Raw genomic sequence first — 26,803 nt, 5'->3', positions numbered from 1 at the left:
TCATCAAAAAACGACACTACATCCACCAAAAACATCATAGACACGATACCATCATCATCATCAGTAAATTTTATTTTATACTTCCAATTTACACGTTTTATTTCCAGTTATTTACGGCAAGTTACGAGCAAGGAAATGAAATCAAAAAAACGACACTACATCGACCAAAAACATCATAGACACGATACCATCATCATTATCAATAAATTTTACTATATTATATTTTTTAATATGGTTACAAATGTATATGTGTTGGAACCCCATAATCGTTAAGTCTTAAGGTACACAATTATTATATTTTCTTATAATTCATATCTTTGTCTCTTTTTTTCTATTTCTTCCTTCTTTTATTCCTTCTTTTTTTCATATCTTTGCTCCCCTAAAATCCATCTCCTACCTTCACGCGGTGGGGAGTGAACAGAAATGCTGACTAACAGGAGCCTGGTGGATAATGTAATATTTGGGGTTCCAATAAGAGACATTGTTTCCATGTAATAAATCTTAATTATTGGGTAAAATTTTCTTTTATCTTTTAAATGTGAGCAAGGTGTATATTTGTGTCCTTTATTGACAATAAAGAAAATGTCTCAAGCACCGGGATGTCTCGACTATATTTAAGAACCTGGGAGCCCTAATATCTATCATCCTTTCATAGATTGAGTTTTTAAAGATATAAAAATAGTTATAAAGGATAAAATTCTAATTCCCCGTCATTCTTGACGGGTTATTAGCTAGTAAGATGGTAAACATCATAATATGTTTACCATTGTGATTTTTTTTGCAAATATATAATCACATTACAAAATATTTCTTAATCATAACCATTAAACAGTTGAAGAAGGGGGGGGGGTTGGGGAGCGAAGAAAATATGTTTTTAAATAATTTTTATTTTTTAGACCTAAATAAGAATCCACTATGTATTGTTCTACCCCCTTTTAAAAGAATAGCGGCAATGCCTGTTGTTGCAAACGGTAAAACTATTTGGTTGCGTCCTCTAATGTAGCACATTAGGGTATTATACAAAAAAGTTTTTCCCGATCCACCTGGACCATCAATATAAAAACAACGCTGAGGAAAATCATTATTTTCGATAGATTGAACGATTAAATCAAAGGCTGATTTTTGTAAAAAATTTAATTTAGTAATTAGTTTCAATGCCTCAGCTGCCTCAAGATCATTATTATAAAAATCATCCTGAGCTATTAAAGTAGGAACAGGCAAATTGAAATTACTACAACGAAAACCATGGTCGTGCAATACTTTTTCTATATCTGATAAGGCCATATTAATTGCAATAGAATCTGTATGGGTATGTGCGAAATCTACTATCATATATTTTTTAAATTTTTCCCAGAGGTTATTTGGATTTTCTGGCTGACAAAAAATACAAATAAAGGCAAAAGATTGACGCAACTGTATGAGCATTAAAAATGTTGACGCTTCTTCCATAAATGCTTCCCATTCCTTGTCATCAACCAATAAATTTCTTTTAAAAGCCGCCTCTTTAAAAGTATTATATAAAACTCCATTTACAGTTCTCAAATATTCAAAACTTGTGGCGCCAACAACATGAAGTAATAGTAAACGTAAGAAAAATCTCTCGCCGGATTTAGGATCAACAGTATACATCCTTGAAATTATATTGTTTCCACTTATTATATTTACATTTCAACTTAGAAATATAATGCTATTTAAAATAAAATATAATATTATAGATGGCGCTAAATATCATGGAGATTAAAACTACAATTTAACATAACTTAAATACTTCAGAATTTGTTAATATTAATTAAATATTATTAAGAATCACTCCCTATTTAAGTAGGACAAACGTCCAATAATTAATAAAGAAGTTGAATATTACATAATATATTAACAAACTAATTATCTGGTTAAAATAATTAACTATATAATGTCACAGTTGTGACAAGAAATTTTATAAATTTAATAATTATCTATATATCTTATATAGATAAATTTTCAATAATAATAATTAAAAAATAAATAACAATTTTTTTAACTTAAATAAAAATTTATCAATCCCCTTCAACTTATTTAGGTCTAAAAAATAAAAATTATTTAAAAACATATTTTCTTCGCTCCCCACCCCCCCCCCTTCTTCAACTGTTTAATGGTTATGATTAAGAAATATTTTGTAATGTGATTATATATTTGCAAAAAAAATCACAATGGTAAACATATTATGATGTTTACCATCTTACTAGCTAATAACCCGTCAAGAATGACGGGGAATTAGAATTTTCTCCTTTATAACTATTTTTATATCTTTAAAAACTCAATCTATGAAAGGATGATAGATATTAGGGCTCCCAGGTTCTTAAATATAGTCGAGACATCCCGGTGCTTGAGACATTTTCTTTATTGTCAATAAAGGACACAAATATACACCTTGCTCACATTTAAAAGATAAAAGAAAATTTTACCCAATAATTAAGATTTATTACATGGAAACAATGTCTCTTATTGGAACCCCAAATATTACATTATCCACCAGGCTCCTGTTAGTCAGCATTTCTGTTCACTCCCCACCGCGTGAAGGTAGGAGATGGATTTTAGGGGAGCAAAGATATGAAAAAAAGAAGGAATAAAAGAAGGAAGAAATAGAAAAAAAGAGACAAAGATATGAATAAGAAAATATAATAATTGTGTATACCTTAAGACTTAACGTTATGGGGTTCCAACACATATACATTTGTAACCATATAAAAAAATATAATATAGTAAATATTATTGATAATGATGATGGTATCGTGTCTATGATGTTTTTGGTCGATGTAGTGTCGTTTTTTTGATTTCATTTTCCTTGCTCGTAACTTGCCGTAAATAACTGGAAATAAAACTTGTAAATTGGAAGTATAAATTAAAATTTACTGATGATGATGATGGTATCGTGTCTATGATGTTTTTGGTGGATGTAGTGACGTTTTTTGATGAATTAACTTGAAGTTACAGAATTTAATACGTCCTGATATACGACATTAAGAGTAAATACTCTATTATCATTCAAAAGTGTGCCCTGGTATTTTGTAGGTAATATTTTTATTTTCATATTTTTTTTAAATCTGCAACGTGTTAGAGCGACATAGAGCTGACCATGGGAAAACACTGGTTCATGAAGAAAGAGGCCGACATTGTCGAATGTTTGACCTTGACTTTTGTTTATAGAGATAACAAAAGCAGGAATTATAGGAAATTGGAGTCTTTTTAATATGAAAGGTAACCGGGAATCGCTCGGGGAAAGATCAATTCGAGGAATAAAAACGCGATGGCAATTATGCGTCCTTGATAATATTTCAGAATCTATGAAATTATCATGTAAATTTTTGATAAGAAGTCGTGTCCCATTGCATAAGCCTCTGCTGGGATTCATGTTACGAAGAAGCATTATTATTGTCCCAACTTTAAGATTTAAAATATGAGGAGGCATTCCTGATGGGGTTTGAGAATGAAGAAATTCAATGGGGAAATTAAGTAAATCCTCAGGATTGTCTGTTTGTATAGAATCGGCGCTAAAATATATCTTAGAATTTCCTGGTAGTTTTTGAATAATTACGTTATTTAATTTTAAGGCTATGTTATTTTTAGTGGTTAATATAATTTTTTTTGAAAATAGGTTAATATCAGATATTTGTATGGAGTCTCCATATATTGATTTGATTAATGAATTTTCTAATAATGAATTTGGGATAACAATCGAATCTGGAGGGAGTAAAGGATTGGAAACATTTGATAAAGATTCTCCAACATTCAAAAGCCAGGAATTATACTCAACATCTTCAGAAGATAACAATATATTTTCATTCAGGTGGATAACTTTAAAATAAACCCATAAATCAGAAGACTTAAGACACGATTCAATAATATATGCTTTTGAACTGTTTGGAATGACAGGTAAAGTTTGCCTAAAATCGCCTACCAATAATATAACTTTACCACCGAATGGGAACTGTGTTTGCATTATATCTTTAAGTAATCTATCGATACAGCGTAAAGCGTATTTAGTCATCATTGTAGCTTCGTCGATAATAATTAATTTGGACCTTTTAATAACAGTAGCATCAAGGGAATGAAGACTCATGAGAGATACAGTGTTATCAACAATCGGAATAGGTAATTTAAATCCACTATGTATTGTTCTACCCCCTTTTAAAAGAATAGCGGCAATGCCTGTTGTTGCAAACGGTAAAACTATTTGGTTGCGTCCTCTAATGTAGCACATTAGGGTATTATACAAAAAAGTTTTTCCCGATCCACCTGGACCATCAATATAAAAACAACGCTGAGGAAAATCATTATTTTCGATAGATTGAACGATTAAATCAAAGGCTGATTTTTGTAAAAAATTTAATTTAGTAATTAGTTTCAATGCCTCAGCTGCCTCAAGATCATTATTATAGAAATCATCGTGAGCTATTAAAGTAGGAACAGGCAAATTGAAATTACTACAACGAAAACCATGGTCGTGCAATACTTTTTCTATATCTGATAAGGCCATATTAATTGCAATAGAATCTGTATGGGTATGTGCGAAATCTACTATCATATATTTTTTAAATTTTTCCCAGAGGTTATTTGGATTTTCTGGCTGACAAAAAATACAAATAAAGGCAAAAGATTGACGCAACTGTATGAGCATTAAAAATGTTGACGCTTCTTCCATAAATGCTTCCCATTCCTTGTCATCAACCAATAAATTTCTTTTAAAAGCCGCCTCTTTAAAAGTATTATATAAAACTCCATTTACAGTTCTCAAATATTCAAAACTTGTGGCGCCAACAACATGAAGTAATAGTAAACGTAAGAAAAATCTCTCGCCTAATTTAGGATCAACAGTATACATCCTTGAAATTATATTGTTTTGTCTTTGTCTAAGTTTCCACTTATTATATTTACATTTCAACTAAAAAATATAATGTTTTTAAAAATAAAATATAATATTATAGATGGCACTAAATATCATGGAGATTAAAACTACAATTTAACATAACTTAAATACTTCCGAATTTGTTAATATTAATTAAATATTATTAAGAATCACTCCCTATTTAAGTAGGACAAACGTCCAATAATTAATAAAGTAGTGGAATATTACATAATATATTAACAAAATTATAATTGACTATTATCAGGTAAAATAATTCATTTATATAATGTCACAGTTAGTAGATGTCATCTTTGAAATAGAAGATAAAAAAAGTTAATTAAATATCAAATTTTACCGTATGGAATATAATATTTTTTTAAAAAAAATAAATAAAATTTTTTTTTTTAAATTTTTTTTATTAATACCATTTTCTGAATCTCCTTGAAAAGCTAAACATGAATCTGCTTTTATTTTTAAAAAAAAACGGTTTTTTGACCGGGGACGCGTAGTGTTTTTGAAAAAATCACTAAGTTATAAAATACTTTAAAATATAATATTTACATATTCTGTATTCTTTTAATGAGTTAAATATGAATCTGTTTTTATTTTTTAAAAAAAACTGTATTTTGACCGGGGACGCGTAGGGACGCGTAGTTTTCGGGGACGCGTATTTTAGTCATTCCCTTTTTTTTTATATTTTTTGCATTATAATTTCATATAATATCCATTTTTTTATATTTTTTTTCAAAATAATTTAAATTGAATATTTTTTTATATACTTGATATAGTAATTTCCTAATTTATAAAACTTTTTGTATAGGTGTAATGCTGAAATTATTTTTTTTAGATGCTTAAAATATTGAAAGAATGACCATAATTAATTTTTATAATACGGGCTTGAGTTGAAACATTTTTATAAATAATTTTGGGTGGGTAAAATATTTTAGACCAATGAGTGGGCTGAGCGGGCGGGTTAAATTTTTTGGGTGGGCAGGCTTATGGTCCAAAAACTCGCCCAATGCAGACTTCTACTTCAAACCGCTAACATTTTCAGCGCATTTGTTTAAGAAAGGAATCAAGTCAGTTTCAGTTCTATACTAAGTTCAATCTGGTTGTTTTTTTAAATCTAAGTTAAAATAATTTGAGAGTCATGTATATTAAGTTCAATGATCATCAGGGTCAAGCAATAAAAGAGTGAATGTCAAATTTTTAATAAATAAATAATTCGTTGATTATGGGCTTTCTGAAATGCCTCGCAAGATATTATGTATCTTGAATAATTTATGGAACAAAATGAGTTTTATGATATGGCCTCCACGATTGAACTATCAGGAATTTAAATTAATAAGAATTAGATATTTTTTATTGGCATTATAGAGTGAATAGTGATAGGGCATCATATGAATTTAATATATAATTATTTTATAATAATTTTAAACATTCATAAAATCAATACAATAAAAAAAAGAAGTATATATGAATCAAATATAAAATTTAGGGTTAACATATTTTTTTTACGACTATAAGGCAGCTAGAGAGGTGGTTAGACAAAATTTGCTATCTCCTTTTTGGTGAATGGCCAGCTGATTCGACTATCATCATTTTTTTATATTAAAAAAGAATATTTTATTATCTAAAGATTTTATTTAAATGAACATTGTAGAGTTAAATGAAGATTTTTTTAAATAAAAATTTTTATATAGATTTTTTTTTAATGAAGATTTTTTTAAATGAAGATTTTTTTAAAATGAAGATCTTTTTAAATAAAAATTTTTATATAGATTTTATTTTAATGAAGATTTTTTAAATGAAGATAGAATATTTAAATGAAGATTTTTTAAAAAAATTTTTAATTGTAGATTTTTTTAAAATGAAGATTTTTTTAAATAAAAATTTTTATTTAGATTTTTTTTTCATGGAGATTTTTTTAAATGAAGATAGAATATTTAAATGAAGATTTTTTTTAAAAAAATTTTTAATAGAAGATTTTTTTAAAATGAAATGATAATATTTGTGTCGATTATTTTAAATGAAGATAGAAGATTTAAATGAAGATTTATTTTAAGTCTTAATTTTTCTAATGTAGATATTTTTAAAATAAATGAGAATTTTTTCGAGAATTCTCAAGCAGGATTTTGTTCAAATTTGTTCTAAAATTCCAAATTTTTTTATGTAAAGAAATTTTGCCTAAAATTTTGGGCTAATTCAAAAAATGTTGGAAGAATTTATTTCAAAATTCTAAAATTTTATATTTGGAAGGAAATAGAAATCCAATAACAACGAAGCCTCCAATAGTAAGAACTACGACACCAAGGCAACCGCGGCGTGACCACTCTCAGAAGATTGAGGCAGAAGAGACGTTAAAAGATCACCCATTATGTGTTTTCAATCAATAAATCTCTATATAAATATTTTACATATTTTTTTGTGTTGCTATTATCTCACGAGAGTAAATTTGTTTTTTTTCACTTCAACATAAAAATATATAAAATAAAAATTGTTTAAGAGACAACTGATATGTTTGTATATGTCTATTTATAATTGACATTTACAGAGTTTCCCATTCGAAAATGGAAAAGTCCCAATCAAAAAAGGAAAAGTTTCAATCATAAAATGACAAGGTCCGATCAAAAAAGGAAAAGGGTCAATTATAAAAGGAAAAGGTTCAATCAAAAAAGGAAAAGTGTCAAAAGGAAAAGAAAAGTGTCAAAAGGAAAAGAAAAGTGTCAATCAAAAAAAGGAAAATTTCTATTCAAAATAGGAAAATCGTAATTTTTAAATTTTTCTTAAATTTTTATTTATTTTTGTCATTTCTTCTCATTTTATTTCTAAATTTTTGCCATTTCTTTACTTTATTTGTATCTTTTCTCAATTTATTTTTCTTACTATATTTTTTTCTCTATTTTTCTTCTTCTCATTTTTGATAATTCTTTTGTATTTTTAAAAATAATTTATAAATTTAGGTCCATTATTTTAACAATTCTTTACGTTTTTTTTCCAGCATAGATATGTCGTAATTTTTAAAGCGATCATAACTCGGGATCTTCACGGGATTTAAAGGGATCCCTTTAAAATTTCAATTTTTTAAAGGATATACAACTATACGGGATTATCACGTTTGAACCATGATATAGAAGAATCTTATTTTAAAAATCGTTTTTCGCGCGTTTCATTTCGTTTTTTAATTTTATTGTTATTCATTAATTTTCAATGTTGTTTTTTTAGGCCTTATGAAATTAGCAATATCTAATATAGCCAGTGGCGTAGCTAGAAATTTTCCTTAGATGGGGTCCATACATATAAAAGTCTGGGGGACTTCGCCCCCCAGACCCCCTCTTCAGCCCTTTTGCCCGGCCTTCGGCCGGGTTTATCTTACAAATCATAACCATATCTTCGATAATATATAATAAATATATTTTTAAATGCATCAATAATTTGTTTTATAATTTAGTAGATTATTCTCAATAACTTTATAATAATACTATCCAGAATAATTTCAATAGTAATATAATATCCTTCCACAAACATCAAAACCAGAAAAATATAAATATTATTGATATTTATTTGATATAAAGTCACCACTTATAAGTCTTTTGAACGTATAATCTAAAAATAAATTTTTGCTCTGGAAGGGGTCCAAACCCGAAAACCACCCCCGTAGCTACGCCACTGAATATAGGGTATCAATCGATAGCTAATCAAAAGATCTATTCTGGAAGTCAATCTCTCCCCCATAATGGGCGGGTCTAGGTCTTAGGGGGTCAGAAATATTTTTATCAACACAAAATATCGATACTGGTATCAAATAAAAGCTAATTTTAATATAATTTGACTGAAAGTCTTCATTCTTGGTCTGAATGCGTATGACTTGATCTAGGATTGGAGGGGGGGGGGGGGTGTGTATGAATTGGAGGAGGGGTGTAAAAAATTAATTTTTTTTGATATGGGTATCAAATAAAAGCTAATTTTAATATGGTTTGAATAAAAGTCTTTTTTCTTGGTCTTGATGGGTATGACTTGGTCTGAAAGGTGGGAGTAGAGGGGGTGGGGGTGTAAAAATATTTTTAAAAGCTAATTTTTATATGGTTTGACTGAAAGTCTAGGGTTACTATTCAACGCATATTGGAATAGATTTCTGTCAAAATTACATTTTGGATTTAATTTTAAAAAAAAACACACGAATCAATAACTGATTTAAAGTGTAAAAATTGTCTTACCAATTTTTTTCTGTAAAATTAAATTTTGACGCCAAATATGTTTAAACCCTTTCATAATTTGAAGAAAGTTTTTTTAAGCATTTATTCTTTTATTCATGAATAACCATAGGGTACCTTGAAATACATCATAAAATTAAATTTATGTTTTGTCTTAAGTTATTTTGATTAACTAAACAAATTTTATGAGACTACAAATTATAAAATTATAAAAAAAACATATTTCAATTTTATTTTACATTTTGGATATAAGCTTTATTCTATACACTTTATAATTTCATTTAAACAATTAAATATTTAAAATTTATTCCATATATGGGATTTTTATATATTATAAGGCCCCCCAAGTTCAATATTTTGGAAACACAAGTTAGTTTGATTTTACCACAATGTTGGGACTTTTTTGGAAAAAAAAATTAAAAATTTTGTAATAAATGTTGATATATTTATGATAATTCCCCATATTAGTTTTAGTTATAGGTATCTATTGATACCATTGCTTCCCAATGCATTAAAAGGTTTTGAGGTTATGGATAATTTTTTTAATAAAGTAGTTTGCCAAATCCCTGTCTCCGATATTGATATAATTTTTTATTTTAGGATAGATAAGATTTATGAAATATCTCAGAAAACTCTGCTTCGAATTATAACAATAATAATTTTACGAAGATTTTTTTAAAATATTTAAATCAATGATTATTTGTATTTTTTTCAAAAACACTCGATAATTATTAACCATTAAAAATAATATGACTTCTACAATAATATAAATAACTTCAAATTACCATCTAAATTTTTCGATTTTATTACTCGAGATTCCAAGAGGAAATGATAAAATCGAATAATAGGAAACAAATTAGTTAAACTTGCCATATCGCCATTTTGGCGGGATTTTAACTATAATATAACAATATTTTTTTTTTATTGGTTTATTAGATATTAAAAAATCTGCTGAGGAGGTGCCTATAGTAGGTTCTGTCTTGCAAAAAAAAATTATATTGTATATTTTAATGTGTTAGAACATATCCCAATATAATTAACTATAATTCCTTAAATATCGATTTCCCATTCAAAATACCATGATTACTTAAAAGGTTTATAAGAATTTCAACTTATTTTTTCTTTTTAATTAAACAAATCACTTAAAATATAAATCATGAATAAAAGTTGATTAAACAATTTATAATATATAATATATATATATTGATTTTTTTAAAAAAATCTTTTTATAGATTCAAAGAAAAAAAAATGTAAAATTCCCCAAAATATTTTGTATGATTTTTCGTGTTGGTTTCTTCGTTCAATCTATAGACTAAATACAATAAATATAAAATATATAATTATGAATTACCCATTTTGTTACAAGGTCAAGTGCGAACCAATTGCTATGTTCTCGTAAATACCATTGTAAAGCTAATAAAACATTTCCCCCTATATCCCCCCTCCCTAACCCTTAGTAAAATCTCCGGATACGTCTATATTAAAAATAGTAGATCGATAATATATTTTATACAAATCTATCTCAACCTTGAAGACCCTACCTTAAATAATCTATTTTCTAGGCTTACTCGATAATAATAGCTGAATTCTCATCTCTATTTCGTCGATCAAGTTGATTTATAATTTTCAACATAAGGATAAAATGCAAAAAATAGTGTTCATTTAAAATTATACTAATTCTAAGCGTCTGAGTTTTTAAAAAATTTCGCTAAAATTTTTTAAAGAAATGTCTTTTAAAAATTTAGTAAATATTATCCCTATATTAAATATATAAATATTTACTCCCGTCTAAGACATGTTCCATTCTCATTACAGTTAGTACAGTTACACTCTATATTTAAAAAACATATATAAGATACATTTCTATTTTTGCTGAATTTAGTAAATACTATATATGGAAAGTGAGAGGGATTGTCTAGATTTTATTCTAAGGTTTAGATTCCTTTAAAACTAATTTATTTTTTCAATATACCTCCTGACTAGATCTTTCATTATCAAAAAAAGTAGGTAAACCTTAGGGGTTGAGGTTTCCCTCTGTATCTATAGAGATGAATTTACTTTAATCATTTTTTTTTAAAACACATTCTACTAGTATGCCCGTAAATAATAACATGTCGTCAATACAGTATTTAAAAGGGGCTTAATATCAAAAATTGTTTTCACGTTTTATCAAAAACCTTCAAATAATAAAATATTAAATTTATTGTTTAAACTGTTTTCGCATTTCAATCCATAATAGCCATCTAAACACCAGCATTCACCAGCCCCCTTGCATAAATTGTGCCAATAAGAATTTATACAATCAGTTCGACATTCTTTTGATAAAATTCGAAATATAAATTTATTAATTTTTTAATACGTAAAACAAAAAATCTAATGATACTATCAGTGTTGTTAAAAGATACTATTTTCAAAAAAAAAATGGATCTAGATACAGATACATCATTTGAAAGAATATCTAAATAGAGACACTATTAATCATATATATATGTGTATTGTATATGTATATAGTATAATTTTTTTTCATACTTATATACAGTGTTTGATGTTGTTCTCTAACAGAAAGCTCTTATCATGAGAGCACAATAAATGTAAATATATATTTTTATATTTAGTTCTCATTCAATTCGAACACCATATAAAATAATAGTAAAAAAACATGTCAATTACCCCTATTTAACATCGTTCTTATCGAACAAATTCTCACGAGCATTTATTTTTAAAAAAATTTTTTTACATTTATACTTATGATTTATTCATTAAAAGTCAGAGGAATATCTAGTGTTGTTAAATTACCTAACTTTAACCATATCTACTGTTGCCTAGTCAAGCTTTTAGCCTAAAAAATTAAATTAAGCTTCTAAGTTTTGAGTCCCAACTTGAAGATAGATTCTAATATTTTAGGTTAAAAAATATGGCTATGCTGTTTTATAGTTGATTAAAATGTAGTTAGTTTAACTAGGAATATCTATAAAATTTAAAAAAATATTTTAATTAATTTATAATAATTAATCAATTAATTGGTGGGTTCATTATGACATTTCCATGATAAAAAAAATATTCTTCACAATCTGGAACTACCTATAGATTTAAATGGATAAGAAGAAAAAATTTAATAGTTTTTAATATTTTATTATAAAAATTTTTTAAATATTTTATGTAAAAGTTTTAATATTTTATATATTATATAAATTTATTATATAAGTTTTAAATATAATTTTATTTAAAATTTTTATTTTCCTCATAATAAAATGAATTTTGTCATTTGAAATATTTTTTTTTATTTTTAATATTATATAAAAATGCGTTGTTAAATTATAAAAGTATATTAAAATGTATCTCTTTAAAAATATTTTAAAAAACAGATATAAAAACATTAAAAATAGTATCCAGATACAGATACCACATTTTTATGGATATAGTATCCAGGCACTAACAACTCAGGGATACGTGAAAAGGAAAGAGTCCAATTATATTTCTAATCTATGTTTTGCTTTGTAATACCGAATATGATATATATTAAAATAATATTTATTTAAATTGTTTACAAGACTTGAAGGAAACCATATAATATGGCGTTCCCAAATAGCCCTTGTTTGCTACAGAAATAAGTCTTAAAAAATGAAATGAACCAATACAGAGGCCTCCTTATTCTAAATCAAGATTTTCTTAAAACTCTCCTTATAATAAAAAAATATATAGGAAATATATACCGAAATCACAATTTTGGCCATAATAACCCAATTTACATCGACAACCACCTGAGGAAAAGGGCGAAATCGTATTATTGCTGTTACAAGTTGACTCTAAGTAAAATAAATATGTCGAAAGTTTAAAGAATTACAATTAAAAAATATCATAATTTTTATGGGGGGAAAAAAAACCTTGATCACATTTAGGTCCATATTTCCAACCCTTGCAAGTGCATATTCTATCTTCTTTGCAAAACATATTGTCGGGACATGAACTGTTATCTATAATAAATACACACAAATATATATATATACATGTATGGCAGAATTTTTTTAAAAATATATATAAAGTTCCTTGTGATCATTAATTATAATTTGTTTCTAAGAATAAATATCTAAGATGTACCCTAAATCTGTTCGCTTATCTGCTTAAGGAGCTCTGTACATTAAAAATGTGTTAATCCTCCTACATTTTAGCCAAAAAAAATATAAAATAAATATTTACTCGCGAGTAGTGTTGTTAAACTACCAAAACTTCAGTCAAACTGTAAAAGAGCGTAGCCAAGTTTTTAAACAGAAATATTCCAATCAATTCTTTCAAGTGTTGAAACTCAGCCTTAGAGGCTTAATTCAATTTTATATTTTAGGCTAAAAGCTTGACCCAAACCACAATTGGGGCTGGTAGATGACAGAAATGTTTTGACATATATTAACGAAATTTAAAAGCTTTGCATAAAAATTATTTTGGCAGAAATCTTAACCTTAAAAATTGACTTGATAGAACCACTTTTAAGTCATAAGCACTATCTGAAATAATTAAATTTGTCGATTTTAAAAATTATATAGTTTGTCTTTTTTTATACAGTAATTGATTAATAACTTGACGAATTTCTAGCAAATAAAACGTTTTATATGTTTTTTTAAAAATCTTATTTAATTAAACTGATATCTGAATGAATTCGTTAAAGTTCTCTTTATTAATTGATTTGATATCTCAAGACATTATTCGTAACAAAATAAGTCCTGAAATACTAAATTCTATATATATGTTTTTTTTTATCTTCTATTTATATAAAGTTTTAAAAAAAAACCCCCAAAAAATATTTGATTTGGGCATTTACTTAGATAAATTTAGTTTACACATGGATAATATGAAGTTTAATTATTATTATTAGGTCTCATGGAAGGGTGGGTGGGGTGGGGATGAAGGAAAATCTGATTAAAGCAACATAATATAGTAGTTGTTAAAGTTATGAAAAAAAAGAATTTTTTATTTGAGACTAATATTAAAATTATCGTTAACGAACTTGAATGTACTGAGAATATTATTGTTAATTTTAATTTTGCATATAAAATTTTTTTTGAATATTAATTTTTTTTTTGTTTGTGAATATTTAATCTGTTAACATATATAAACCCGAAATTTGTGAATCGAAAATAATTAATTTTTTTTTGTCTTATTTAATAAATTTGGAACTACATAGTTTGGATTACTAAAATTGGATTACTAAAGTATTCATTTATATTTAAGACATTAATATTTATCTTTCTATTCATACCAAAAACCTCGAAATCCAACACTGGTCCGAAGTAAACGTACTCAGGGACCTCAGATCTTCAGTCTAATAAATACAATACAATTATAGCTAAAAGAAATATGAAGAAAAGTCAAATTTGGTTATACCATCGTATTTAAAGTAAAAGATTTTGTATTTAATGTCATATTCTTGTTGTGTATGTATAATAATATTAGTTAGATTAATTATTTCTTAATAAGGTTTTAATATATCATTATAATGTACATTAGTCAAATGATTTTAAGGAATCTTTTAGTAGAAAATATAATGTCAATAATTTTGGTGGTTATGGTTTTGGCTTTTATATTAGGTTTAATTATAGGAAGAAATACGACTTGCGTTAAGATAGAGAGTAAAGAGTTAGAAAATATTAAGAATATATTTAGAGAGGAAGATAAGAAAGGAAATATAGACAACTTCAGACGAACGGATAATTACAGGCAGATAATTTGCTAAAGTTGTGGTCAGCCGGGCCACATGTCGCGCCAATGTGAGTTAACGAAGAATCTAAGATGCGCGAGGTGTGGCAAGAATGGCCATGTGAATATAAGATGCAGAGTAAACAATTTGATTATAAGGTGCAATATTGTGGACAAGAGGGACACACACAAGAAAATTGCAATAAATGACTAAGAGAGAGATATTTTAATTTTAATGATAAATTTTGTAATAATAATATTTTTTCTAATGTTGATAATTTTAGTTCAAGTAAGAATAAATATTTTAATTTTAATGATAAATTTTGTAATAATAATAATTTTTCTAATGTTGATAATTTTAATTCAAGTAAGAATAAATATTTTAATGATAAATTTTATAATAATAATAATTTTTCTAATGTTGATAATTTTAATTCAAGCACCTCTCTCATTCTCTCTTACCTTATGTCAGATGTAATATCAAATATTTCATCCCTTCAGCCGACCTATTACACTAATTGTGTACATCATACGTCAACATTATGATTATCATAAGTTACAAAAAACAAATCAGTTAAGTCTATCATTATTCCCAACATCATGATTCTCATAACTCTCGCAGACTTGTTAAGAAAAACAAATCAATTATGTCTATCATCATTCCCAACATCATGATTCTCATAACTCTCGCAGACTTGTTAAAAAACAAATCAATTATGTCTATCAGCATTCCCAAATCAAAGCAATTTAAGATTCACACCGTCTTATATTCCTAACCTATACACCTAGGTCTTAATTGTTTAATATGCCTCGAAACTAATCCTACTCTTCCTTCAATTTCTACCTCAACCTTCTTTCTTCCTATATTCTTCTTCACTATACCTTTCCCCCATTTAACTGGGCCATCAAAAAGTAGTATCCATATTAGGCTTCCGATTTTAAATCTATCATTAATTATAACTTCTTTCTGTTCTATTCTTTCTTTCAGAAAATTTAATTCAGTTCTAGTTTTTCTACCTAAAAATATCTCTGCTGGTGAGTATCCTAAGCTTCTCTTGGTATTGTTGTACGCTAATAGTAATAACCACCATTTTCCTCCTCCATATTTTTCCTTTTTTAACCAACTCTTAACTATAGCTACCATTCTCTCCGCTTGTCCATTACTTCTTGGGTAATGTGGTGGGGTTAATAAATGCTTAATTTTCCATCTATCACAAAATTTGCTAAATTCTCTGCTTATAAATGCTGGACCACTATCTGATATAAAGGTCTTCATTAATCCATATTTACTTACGAAGTCTTATACCTTAGATCAGATACCTGTTGACAATCTATCCATTTTGAACCCGCATCTACCATTATAATATACTTCTTCCTTTCATATTCTAAAAAATCTACGTGTATTCTTTCACATGGTACATCTGTCTTCCCCTAACTTTTGCAGGTACATTCGCACACTTTTTACATGTTTCACAACTCTTAGCTAATTCTTCAATTTCATTATTCATTCTGGGCCACCAAATGTATTCCCTTGCCTTATTCTTCATTCTTTCTATGCCCTGATGTCCTGTATGTACGGCTGCTAACATGTCTTTCCTTAACCTACTTGGTATCACTAAACGATATCCTCTCATTAAACAATTGTCTTCTATATTCAATTCACTTCTACTGTTTTTAAAGGCCTGGTATCTACCTTCCCATTCTTTATCTCCCTTCAAACAGTCTCTAATTCTCATTAATTCTTCAGCCTGCTTCTAAGTTATCGGCCTTTCTCTTGTGTCTACCTTTAAAACTCTTTTCACATTACTATTTAGTTCCTCTTCTTCACTAAATTCTAAACTATTTATTATTGGCTCTATATCCTTGTCTTACAAGTCCTTATCACACAATCTTGATAATATATCTGGTAAACAATTTTGTTTACCCGCTCTGAATCTTATTTCGAAATTAAAATTCCCTAACAACATAAGCCATTTCTGTAACCTTGGTGACATAATCAACTCCTTATTATCTCTTTTAAAAAGCCCTACCAGAGGTTTGTGATCCGTATATAACAAAAATCTTCGGCCTAACAAATACTCTCTACATTTGGTTAAACCAAACTTGACTGCTTCCCTTTCTATAGTTGAATAATTTCGTTCAGCCTTTTTAAAGTGTCTTGACACAAATAAAATCGGCCTTTCTATATTATCAACTATTTGTGATAAAGCTCCTCCTATACCTTCATTAGATTCATCCACTGCTAAAACAATATCTAATTCTTCATTAAAGCAATTCAACATAGGTTTCTCTACCAACTTTATTTTCAATTTTTTAAAACTTTCTTCCTGTGATGCTCCCCACTCAAACCTTTTATTTTTCTTTAATAGACTATATAATGGTGTAGCAATTTCAGCAAAATCTTGAATAAAACGATGGTAATAATTTGTAGCTCCTAAAAACGACTGTAATTCAGACTTATTATTTGGCGCTCATGGTTACTATCTTGTCTATACTTTTATAAAATGTCCTAAGTACTTTATTTCTCTTACTCCGAAAACGCTTTTCTTCATATTAGCTTTTAAACCATTCTCTAATATTATATTTAACACCTTAACTAATCTAGAATTATGTTATTATTCGGTTCTACCTGATATTAAAACATCATCTAAATAATACATAATTCCTTTTAATCCTTGAAATAAAAAAGTCATGGTTCTCTGAAATATCGCAGCCGAAACTTTCAAACCGAATGGTAAGTGTCAAAATGTAAATAATCCTCTACGCGTCGTAATTGTCAACATCTTACTCGTGTTCTCGTACTTTAATCTGTAAATAAGCCTTAGAAAAATCAATCTTCGAAAAAATTGTTGCTCCTTCTAGATTTGCCAATGCTCTATCCTCGGTAATGGATAACTAACTGTGCTAATCCATGGATTTAACGAAACTCTATAATCTATGCATAATCTTGAACTATTATCTGCTTTTCTAATGGGGACTAACGCTTTCGCCCAATCGCTATGCACTATAGGTCGTATTATGCCTTCTTTTAACCATTTATTTAATTCCTTATCGACTTCTTTTAACCAAGAAAAAGGCAATCTCCTTACTCCGCAAAATTTAGGCTGGTCTAATAATTTTATATCTACTTCAACATCTTTTAGCGACCCTAACTCTTCTTTAAAAAACATCCAAGTATTGATCTACAATCATACTTATTTCATGGCTGTATTTATTTTCGATAATCTCTTCCTGTTCTACTGTCTTCTTAATTATCTGTTTGTTGATTTCAACGGGTGTTACCTCTAAAGACTTTATATCTCTTGAATCTTATTCTCTCTATATTTAATCAAAAACTCTGGTGTTTGATTTCTAAGTTTATCGAGAACTATTTCTTGTTTATCTTCTATACTAGGTAACTTTAATTTATCGGCATCACTCTTTATTATTTCACTATTTACATCATTACATACAGAGATAGTTTCAAAAAAATTCCACCAATTATAAACAGGACCTATTGTTCTTATATCGCACCATCCTAAAATAGGCTCAATCTTTAACGTAATTATCCATAATTTTATATATTTATTAACTCCAGGTAACCTTAACCTAAATAACCTAAAATTTTCACAACACTACCATCTAATTGTTTAGCTCTTATCTTTTTTACAACAAATTCTTCTTCTGGCCAAAATCTCATAAAATCCTTAATACTCATCAAACTAATTTCAGCTCCTGTATCTAACAAAAAACATATCTCTGCCTCTCGGACATCATTTGTGAATCGAAAATAATTCTTTTTTTTTGTCTTATTTTGGAACTACATAGTTTGGATTACTAAAGTATTAATTTATATTTAAGACATTAATATTTATCTTTCTATTCATACCAAAAACCTCGAAATCTAACAGTAATCATATTTAAAAAAATTTTATTTCTTTTCTGTTTCCGAATTGGATCATCATGTAATATCATTTAAATACTTAGAGGCGCGTTATCAGGGTTAGTTTTGCACAAACATCCACCTCTACGACTACATCCAGAATATACGTTAGGATCGCACGCGCAATCTTATGAATGGTTTAAGAAGAAAAAAATTATAAACAAAAATTTTATTAAATTATATACGCTTTTAAAATCCCGCTACGATTTAAGTAATGTTTAAAAAAACATGGAAGATAAATAGTATATCCAGAATTTAAATGGGCACTTAGGGTATGGAGAAATATTTATTAAAATATTTATATAGGCCTGAATCGTAATTTTGCATGTATAATTATACTTTATCCTGACTAAAAATAAAATTTCCATTCCTGACTAAAAATAAAATTTCCATATTTTGTGTATAATTAATAACTAAAATAAAGTGAGTAGTAATAATATTACGATAAAAGTTTCCATAATTTTATAAGGTAACATAAAAACATATAATTGGTTAAATTTTTAAACATTATACCCTAAATTCTTCCACTCATTATGAAGATTTTTTATCTGAATGATTACATAATAATAAAAATCGACTTATGTTTTTAAGAGGTACAAATTTTTATCAATTGTTTTAAAAGTATCGATATCGGCCAACAGATATATCTAGATATCGGAGATCCAATTTTATAGGATAATCGTTATATGCTATTTATCCATAAAGAATCGTGATGATAACAATGTCATAATAGTGTTGGTAAATAACTATGCAGAATCAGGAGTCGCTACAACTTCCATAATAATTATTTGGAGCTAGTATATTTTATTTATTCGGGTAATTTAGAGTTGGGGGGGGGGGGAAGATATAGAAAAGCATGATTAGCTCTGAGGGGGTAAAAGTCGATGGTTAATGGTGTTCAAAATTGGGCTAAATTCATTTCATCATTAACAGCTATTTTTTTTAAACATGGTTCAATATAATATAATAAATATTTTCGATTTTACTTTTATCACAATGTCTTCCATATTTGAAATTTTCGCATGTGCACATTCCAGTAATTTGATTGCATTTTTTCAAACGACAATCATTGCTGCAATCTTTTCCATCATAATTATTTAGATGTGAAGCAAGATAAAAATATATTGGTTGTATATAATTACACTTTATCATTAGAGGTTCGCGTTGATCGTGGTTCACGCCACCCCCCTGTCCACGTCCGCACAAAATTTGAATGAGCATGGTCAGTTTTTTTTAAATTATAAATGAGCGGGTGGGTTGGTTTAGTGAATTTCGATATAACGAGTGGGGCGGGCTTTTTGGTTAAAAACCCGGCCATTGCAGACCTCTACTTTATATAATATTTACTATTTTCACAACTGTATCCCCAGTAACCATCTAGGCAACGACAATCCCCGAAGAAGGAGCAATTTCTTTCTGATCCATTTTGATTACAGGGGCAATCTTAGTTTTTATCGTATGCAAATAATGTTCATAATTTAAAAAAAAATAAATGGCAAACACGTGAAACAATATACTCCTTTTATTAAAAAAAAAAGAAATTCCTTCTATTCTAAGTTAATAGCAATTGATTCAAGGGGGGGGAGGGGGGGGGAGGGGTTATAACTATTTGGATTTTGATTTATAAATGTTTTCACGACCCCTGTTAATTTTGACGATTTAAATATAATTCAAAGATTAATTATTCTTTTTTTTGTCTATAATAAAAGTTTGTTTTTTTTAACCTGCAGTACAATTAGATCCGTACTTTCCTGGTGGGCATTCATTCTTCGTCTCACCACCAAATGTGACTACTATATAAATAAGAATATTGAAAAGATTCAAGATTTGATTTTAAAAAAAAATTAATCGACAGAAATGGAGATAATATAAAAATGATAAAAATCTTTAGGGATTTAGAATTTGCGTATTTATATGTCCTTTTTCAGAATCTAGAACACTAGTAATTAGTGTCTATAAAAAGCCTATTAGAAATTTTTCAAAATAATCCGAATAGGATTTTAGCTAAAATAATATTATGTAAGCATTGAGATTTAGGCAAAGGGTTAGTGTTAGGGTTAGGAGATGTCCAAGCATTTCTGCCAGTTATGTGTCAAAATCTTTAAGGCTTACCATAATGTTATTTTTGGAATATAATATTATATCGGGCCGGTTTTTAAAATCGACCCGAATCCGGCTTTTTAACAACATTGAATCGGTAATTAAGAGACGTAAAATGTTTGTCAATAAAAAATTTATATCAAAATTTTTGAGAAAATAAATGGGAAAGATTGATTGTGAATTTTGTGGAAAATAGGAGGAAAATATTTAATAAAAACATATATGAAGGCTTAAACATTTAATTTTCGTGTTGAATAACGAAGATAGGGATCTTTTGTTTATTTAATTAAGAGGTTCATGGAATGCCTACCAAATATCAAGAGCATCATAGTCAGCTGATAAACCGGAAGTAAAATATTACATCCTTAATATTCAAAATTATTATTCAACTGGCAGCTAACCCTTCAAAAAAATGGCGGACCAAACCAGATATTTCTCCTTCGTTTGATGATAAATTTAAGACATTTAAATATTTTTGCCTCTTTATTTGTAAAACATTGTTTAGATGTCCTCACTAATTTTGATAAAAAAAACTATTTATTTATGACAATTATATGATTTTCCTAAATCTGAATTTTTTTTTAATTTAATTATATTTCTTACCTTATATTTTTGTTTGCACAATTCCAAATTATTTTAATTTTGTCTTAATAAAAAAAATCTATTAAAAATGTGTTGTTTATGTAAACTCTGATCTGAGTAAAAAATGCAATTTCTTTCCTCTATTTCTGAGAATGAGCAAATACATAAATTTAGTTGTGAGACAGGAAATAATTTATTAACAATGTTAGAATTTAGAGTTAACCTAATACATTTAATTATATATTAAATTCATTTTAAATTTTATAAATAGCAAGTCACCAAACGCCAATAAGAAAATTTTTAAAAAACCACCATCGTCAATTGAGACTTCAGCGAAAATACACAGAAATTTTAAATAGTATTTTTACAGTCAAAAAGATTGCTGGAAATTCAAAAAATATATATATCAAAATTTTTAATACCCCTGGCTGGGTCTTTTAAAATTTTAAGAAAAAATAATTTGATATTATTAGAAACCTTGCCTCACTTTTAGACATATTGATTTTAAAAAAGCATTTAAATTTGGGAACCAAAATGTTCAAATAAATATAGATTGAGGGATATGTGAATGTGAATTTATATTTAATAAAAATAAAGATTATTTATTAAATCTTGAGGTTCTCCCCTGAGCCAACAAGATCATTAGTAATAATTGAAGGAAATCCTATACATGAGAGTAATCTTACATGAATTGTCTCACTCTATATCAATAAATTACGCCTAAATTCTCTGTACATTTGTTAGAAAACTGTTCTCGGCACCAGGGGCAATTATAAATAAGGTTTTGTAACTATTTTAAGAATAGAATTTTACATTTATTCGACTCCCGGTTCATAAATTCGTAATATGCATATAATTATTAAGTGAATAATTTTTACCGATTATGAATATACATAATAGACATATAGAGATAATTTTCAACATTTTTCTATTATAAAATTTTAATTTAAAAAAAGTTTATAATAATTATTAAAAATATATATGAATAAAAAGCTAAAAACTTAAAATTTAATTTTAAGATTATAATTTTTTATAAATATTATTTAGTTTTTATAATCAATTTGCCTACATATACATATAATATAGAGAAATAGCTTAAATCAACGATATTTAATTAAATTTTTAAAATAATATGTTTGTTTTATAGTCTAAGAACTTAGATTTTGATACACAAAGTTGTTTATAAAGGGTATTTTATATTTTTTTCTTGTTTTTGTATAATATAATTATAGTAGTACTTCGAACCCGAGCTGGAAATTGCTTGAAATCAGCGATATTTAATTTATTTATGAGGTGTTTAACTTATAAACTAGATTTTGATATAAAAAGTTGTTTATAAAAAGGGCATTTTATTATCTTTATCTGTTTTTGTATAACATATTAATAATAATTACATTGACCCGAAATAACTTGGCTAAACTTTTAAACAACATATTTTATATGTAAAGCGAAAATATATTTACGATCATAGGTTAATACGATATAATTTAAACTTCACTAACAAACATTCTGCTCGTTCTAACTTTTGCTCCCAACACCTTCTTGTTTTTACAGTGCCAGGTGCACCTAATAATAAATAATATGCTTAATTTTGATAAGAGGCAATAATTTAATAGTTTCCTTAAATGATTATCAAAAATTAACTTGATCGATATAAATTAATATTCTAATCAGTACCGTCTCCAGAAAAATTTATGGGATATAAGGTTTAGGGTTAGGGTAGTGCCCATCCTACGTTTTGTCCAATGAATATAATAATACCTAGACTGACATGCATTCATTTAAAAGTGTACATCAAATGAAAAACAGCTGGGCACGCCATTTTGATTACCCATATTATTATTTAAAAGTATTTTAAACGAGAAGCCAATTTTATTTATATGTCTGACGCAAACTTTATTAAAGAATCGCCTGATTATCGAGATAGTAAGAGAGTAATTACTTAACATGAGAATAAATTCCTATATGAGGTTACCAAAATGGCGGGTCCAGCTGATTGGTATTCGACGACGCTTTCAAATGCATTACTATGAATGCATAGTCTCGGTCTAAGTATTATTTATATGTCATTTGGTTTTGTCTCACTTAGGGCCTTTGCTTAATGATGGAACAAAGAAATACCCAAATATTGAGAGGCCACCTATTTTTAAATAAATTAAAATCAGTTTAATGGAAAGGGAGTCAAATAGAAAGAATGAATGAATAAGGCGATAAACATCTGACGTGACAAAACCTGGAATTGCAAGTCTTAGCCGAAGCTGGAATCGTTCCTTCGCCGAATCCTATTTGGTAAGCAATGTTGAAGATGAACTTCTTTGCATATTCTTCGTTTTTAGTATAAAAGGTGGGATTTAAAATAAATAGATCTAAAAAAACGTGAAATTCAAAAAAAAACTGGTTAATGTAAGAAAATTCCGACGATAAATATTAGGTACATATATTTCTATTGAGTTTTCTAAAAATAAAAAAATGATTAAAATGGTGTGAATGGGAAAGATTTCTTAAATCCCCAAATTGGTCATGTTAATTGGGATGTTTTATCTAAATAACAATGCAGCAGGTCTCTCCACTAGATCCTGCTGTAATTGGACATGAGATCACTCTTTCAAAATCCTATCGATTTTGAAGTTATGGCAATTTATAGGAAAATCATTTTGAAAAAATATATAGACATCATACTTTATCTATCTCTACAAGACGGATTCATTCCTTTAAGTTATAAGTTTTTTTAAAATTTTAATTTTTATACCCTATAACTAACTGTATACATTTTTTAGTTAAATCATAGGCCAACAAAAAGATATCTGTATTATACCGAGTTAACAACCAAATGAAAGAAATTGTACTATTTAAGCAAAGAAATATGAAGATTAGGATCTTTACCAAGTGAATCAAAAGTTTTTACGGTCTAAGTTTGTATTGAGGAATTCGAGAATATTAATTTTTTATTTTGGTTCACTCATTTGCGGCATTTACCAATCTAGCCTCATTTACGATTTTTCACAAATTCCCCATTTCTTAAATACCACTTCCTAAGATTTATTCCAATCTCCAAACGGATAAATTTTATTTCTGTCAAACGCATATTCCCTAGCGGCCAAATATATTCCAAAATAAACATATTATGCTCTTGAATATGACCCCACCCTGTTGCAAGTAGTAGTTTGAGATTAACATTTATTGACATTTATCCCTAACAAAAAAATATTTTTGAATTTTTTCAAGGATATTTATTATATATATGCCTTAGATTTTGTTTATAGAGCCATATATTTTACAAAGCCATATCCTCGTTCGACTTAACTAAACAGCTGACTGTTTAATCGGCTATATAACTAAGACTAAAACTTAACTAAAATGAAAGAGGGAAAAAAACAATGAATAAAAATGCGAAATCAACAAAGGCACCAAAACACTTTTAAAAAAAACCAATATAAAGAATTCAAAAGTTTTTTAAAACTTAGGATGAAAAATCCCATGATGATCGGGGATTAGGAATTTCAGGATTTCTCTTTTCTCTCTGAAATATTTGTCGAGGAAAGGCTAAGCAGAAATAAGTCTCAAAAATAAGTCGAACTAAGAAGACATGGACTTCTAAGGTCTTTATGGAAAATTGATGTATGTTTGTTGTCACAATTGGGAATTGTATTGAGAAAAGTTGGAACCTAATAAAATAAAAATATTTAAATACTAAAATATGCTACTAAATCTTTATTCAATGAATAACTATAATCAAATACAAAGTGAAAAACATAATCAAAATAAAAGAAAATTAAAATTAATATAAGAAAAATAAAAGTAAAATATTAAAAATCTAAAATGTAAGTTAAAAAATAATTATTTTTCGCATCATAATTTCTCCCATTATATATCCTTTTTCTTTAATCAACATTTACATAGTCTCAATTTGCATCGAGATTCACTCTTTTTTCTTGAGTAGATTTGAATATCTTTCGGCTTTGTAATTTTGTTTAAAAGTAATTTGCCTATCTTTCGTTTTTCTTAATCTAGTAAATTAGAATATTACCACAATTACAAAATTTGTATTATTATAGGAAAGAAAGAAAGAAAGAAAGAAAGAAAGAAAGAAAGAAAGAAAGAAAGAAAGAAAGAAAGAAAGAAAGAAAGAAAGAAAGAAAGAAAGAAAGAAAGAAAGAAAGAAAGAAAGAAAGAAAGAAAGAAAGAAAGAAAGAAAGAAAGAAAGAAAGAAAGAAAGAAAGAAAGAAAGAAAGAAAGAAAGAAAGAAAGAAAGAAAGAAAGAAAGAAAGAAAGAAAGAAAGAAAGAAAGAAAGAAAGAAAGAAAGAAAGAAAGAAAGAAAGAAAGAAACAATATAACTCTTCCATAGCTTATAAATTAACTTTTCAATTTAAAAGAAAATAGTATAAAGATAAAATATATACTTTAATAAGGTGTATGAAACCCATATCCTGCTAATTATTATGCTTAGTTCTAAAGTGTTTCTGACCTCAAATAAAACTTTTATATGCTATAATATAAAATTGTAAGTTGAGGTTGAGATTTTTCATTAAACACTATCCGTGGTTTATGGTAATAAATTAAATAATTTTTTTTTACTGATTACGAGTGTATACATAATAGAGATGAAAAGATATTATTTTTCGATATATAATAAAAATTAGATTTTTAAGGTGAAATTCAATTATTTTCTTGGTTCCATACTTTGATCCCTTTCAATCCATTTCCCGATTTAATTTTAAATGCAGAATGTATTATCCATACACATTATATCACAATGATAAAAATTATAAAAATACTTTTTTAAAATATAAAGTTTATATATAAAATATTAGGAAGGTTTAAAACATTTTTCATCTTCCTTAGGATATAAAATATAGTTATTTTTTAAGCATTCACTTTGCAGGGAACTAACTGATGTTAAGAGAAGCCTTGATTAGATTTTCGTCTTGATAGGCTCTTATGTGGTTATAAAGTAATAATATAACTTTTGTTGAATTATCTGGTATATTCAAAGTTCAGTGACGAAAATGTAAAATTGATGGAACAAGCATGGAAATCCAAAGTAAAACATATATAGCTTCAGTCTTAGAGAATTTTACAACTGTCACAATCTTTATATAGCTAATAGGATAGGGATGGTTTGCGGAACTTTCGTTAAGGGTAGAATGGCAGGTGGCACGCCTACATGTGATCTGGTATGCGCCATATTTTAAAATTTTATTGAAAAGAATTTTATAAATCATAAAAATTTATAAACCAAAATTATTTTTAATTCAAAAATTATTGAAAATAAATATTTTAAACTAAATAAAAAAGTGTGTCAAAAAAATATAAAAATCAGTTCCTTTTTATAGGGAAAATAAAACGCGCACAATTATCATTTAAAATAAAATAGGCGCGAAGTTAAAAAAAAGGAACGTTTTTTATTGCGA

At 27.3% G+C, this 26,803-nt stretch overlaps 1 protein-coding gene across 1 annotated transcript; it reads right to left on the bottom strand.

The window, feature by feature from the left end:
- Positions 1-2,956: 2,956 nt before the first annotated feature.
- Positions 2,957-4,861, bottom strand: LOC135928876 (ATP-dependent DNA helicase PIF1-like). Its single transcript, XM_065465339.1, has one exon. The coding sequence runs from the start codon at positions 4,859-4,861 to the stop codon at positions 2,957-2,959; it is 1,905 nt and encodes a 634-aa protein (XP_065321411.1).
- Positions 4,862-26,803: the final 21,942 nt, after the last annotated feature.

This window comes from Gordionus sp. m RMFG-2023, chromosome 4, assembly GCF_954871325.1.
Source record: "Gordionus sp. m RMFG-2023 chromosome 4, tfGorSpeb1-WG-v2, whole genome shotgun sequence".
NCBI classification, from domain to species: Eukaryota; Metazoa; Nematomorpha; class Gordioida; order Chordodea; family Parachordodidae; genus Gordionus; species Gordionus sp. m RMFG-2023.
The sequence above is the reverse complement of the archived record's forward strand: the minus strand, read 5'-3'. Positions and strand labels throughout refer to the sequence as shown.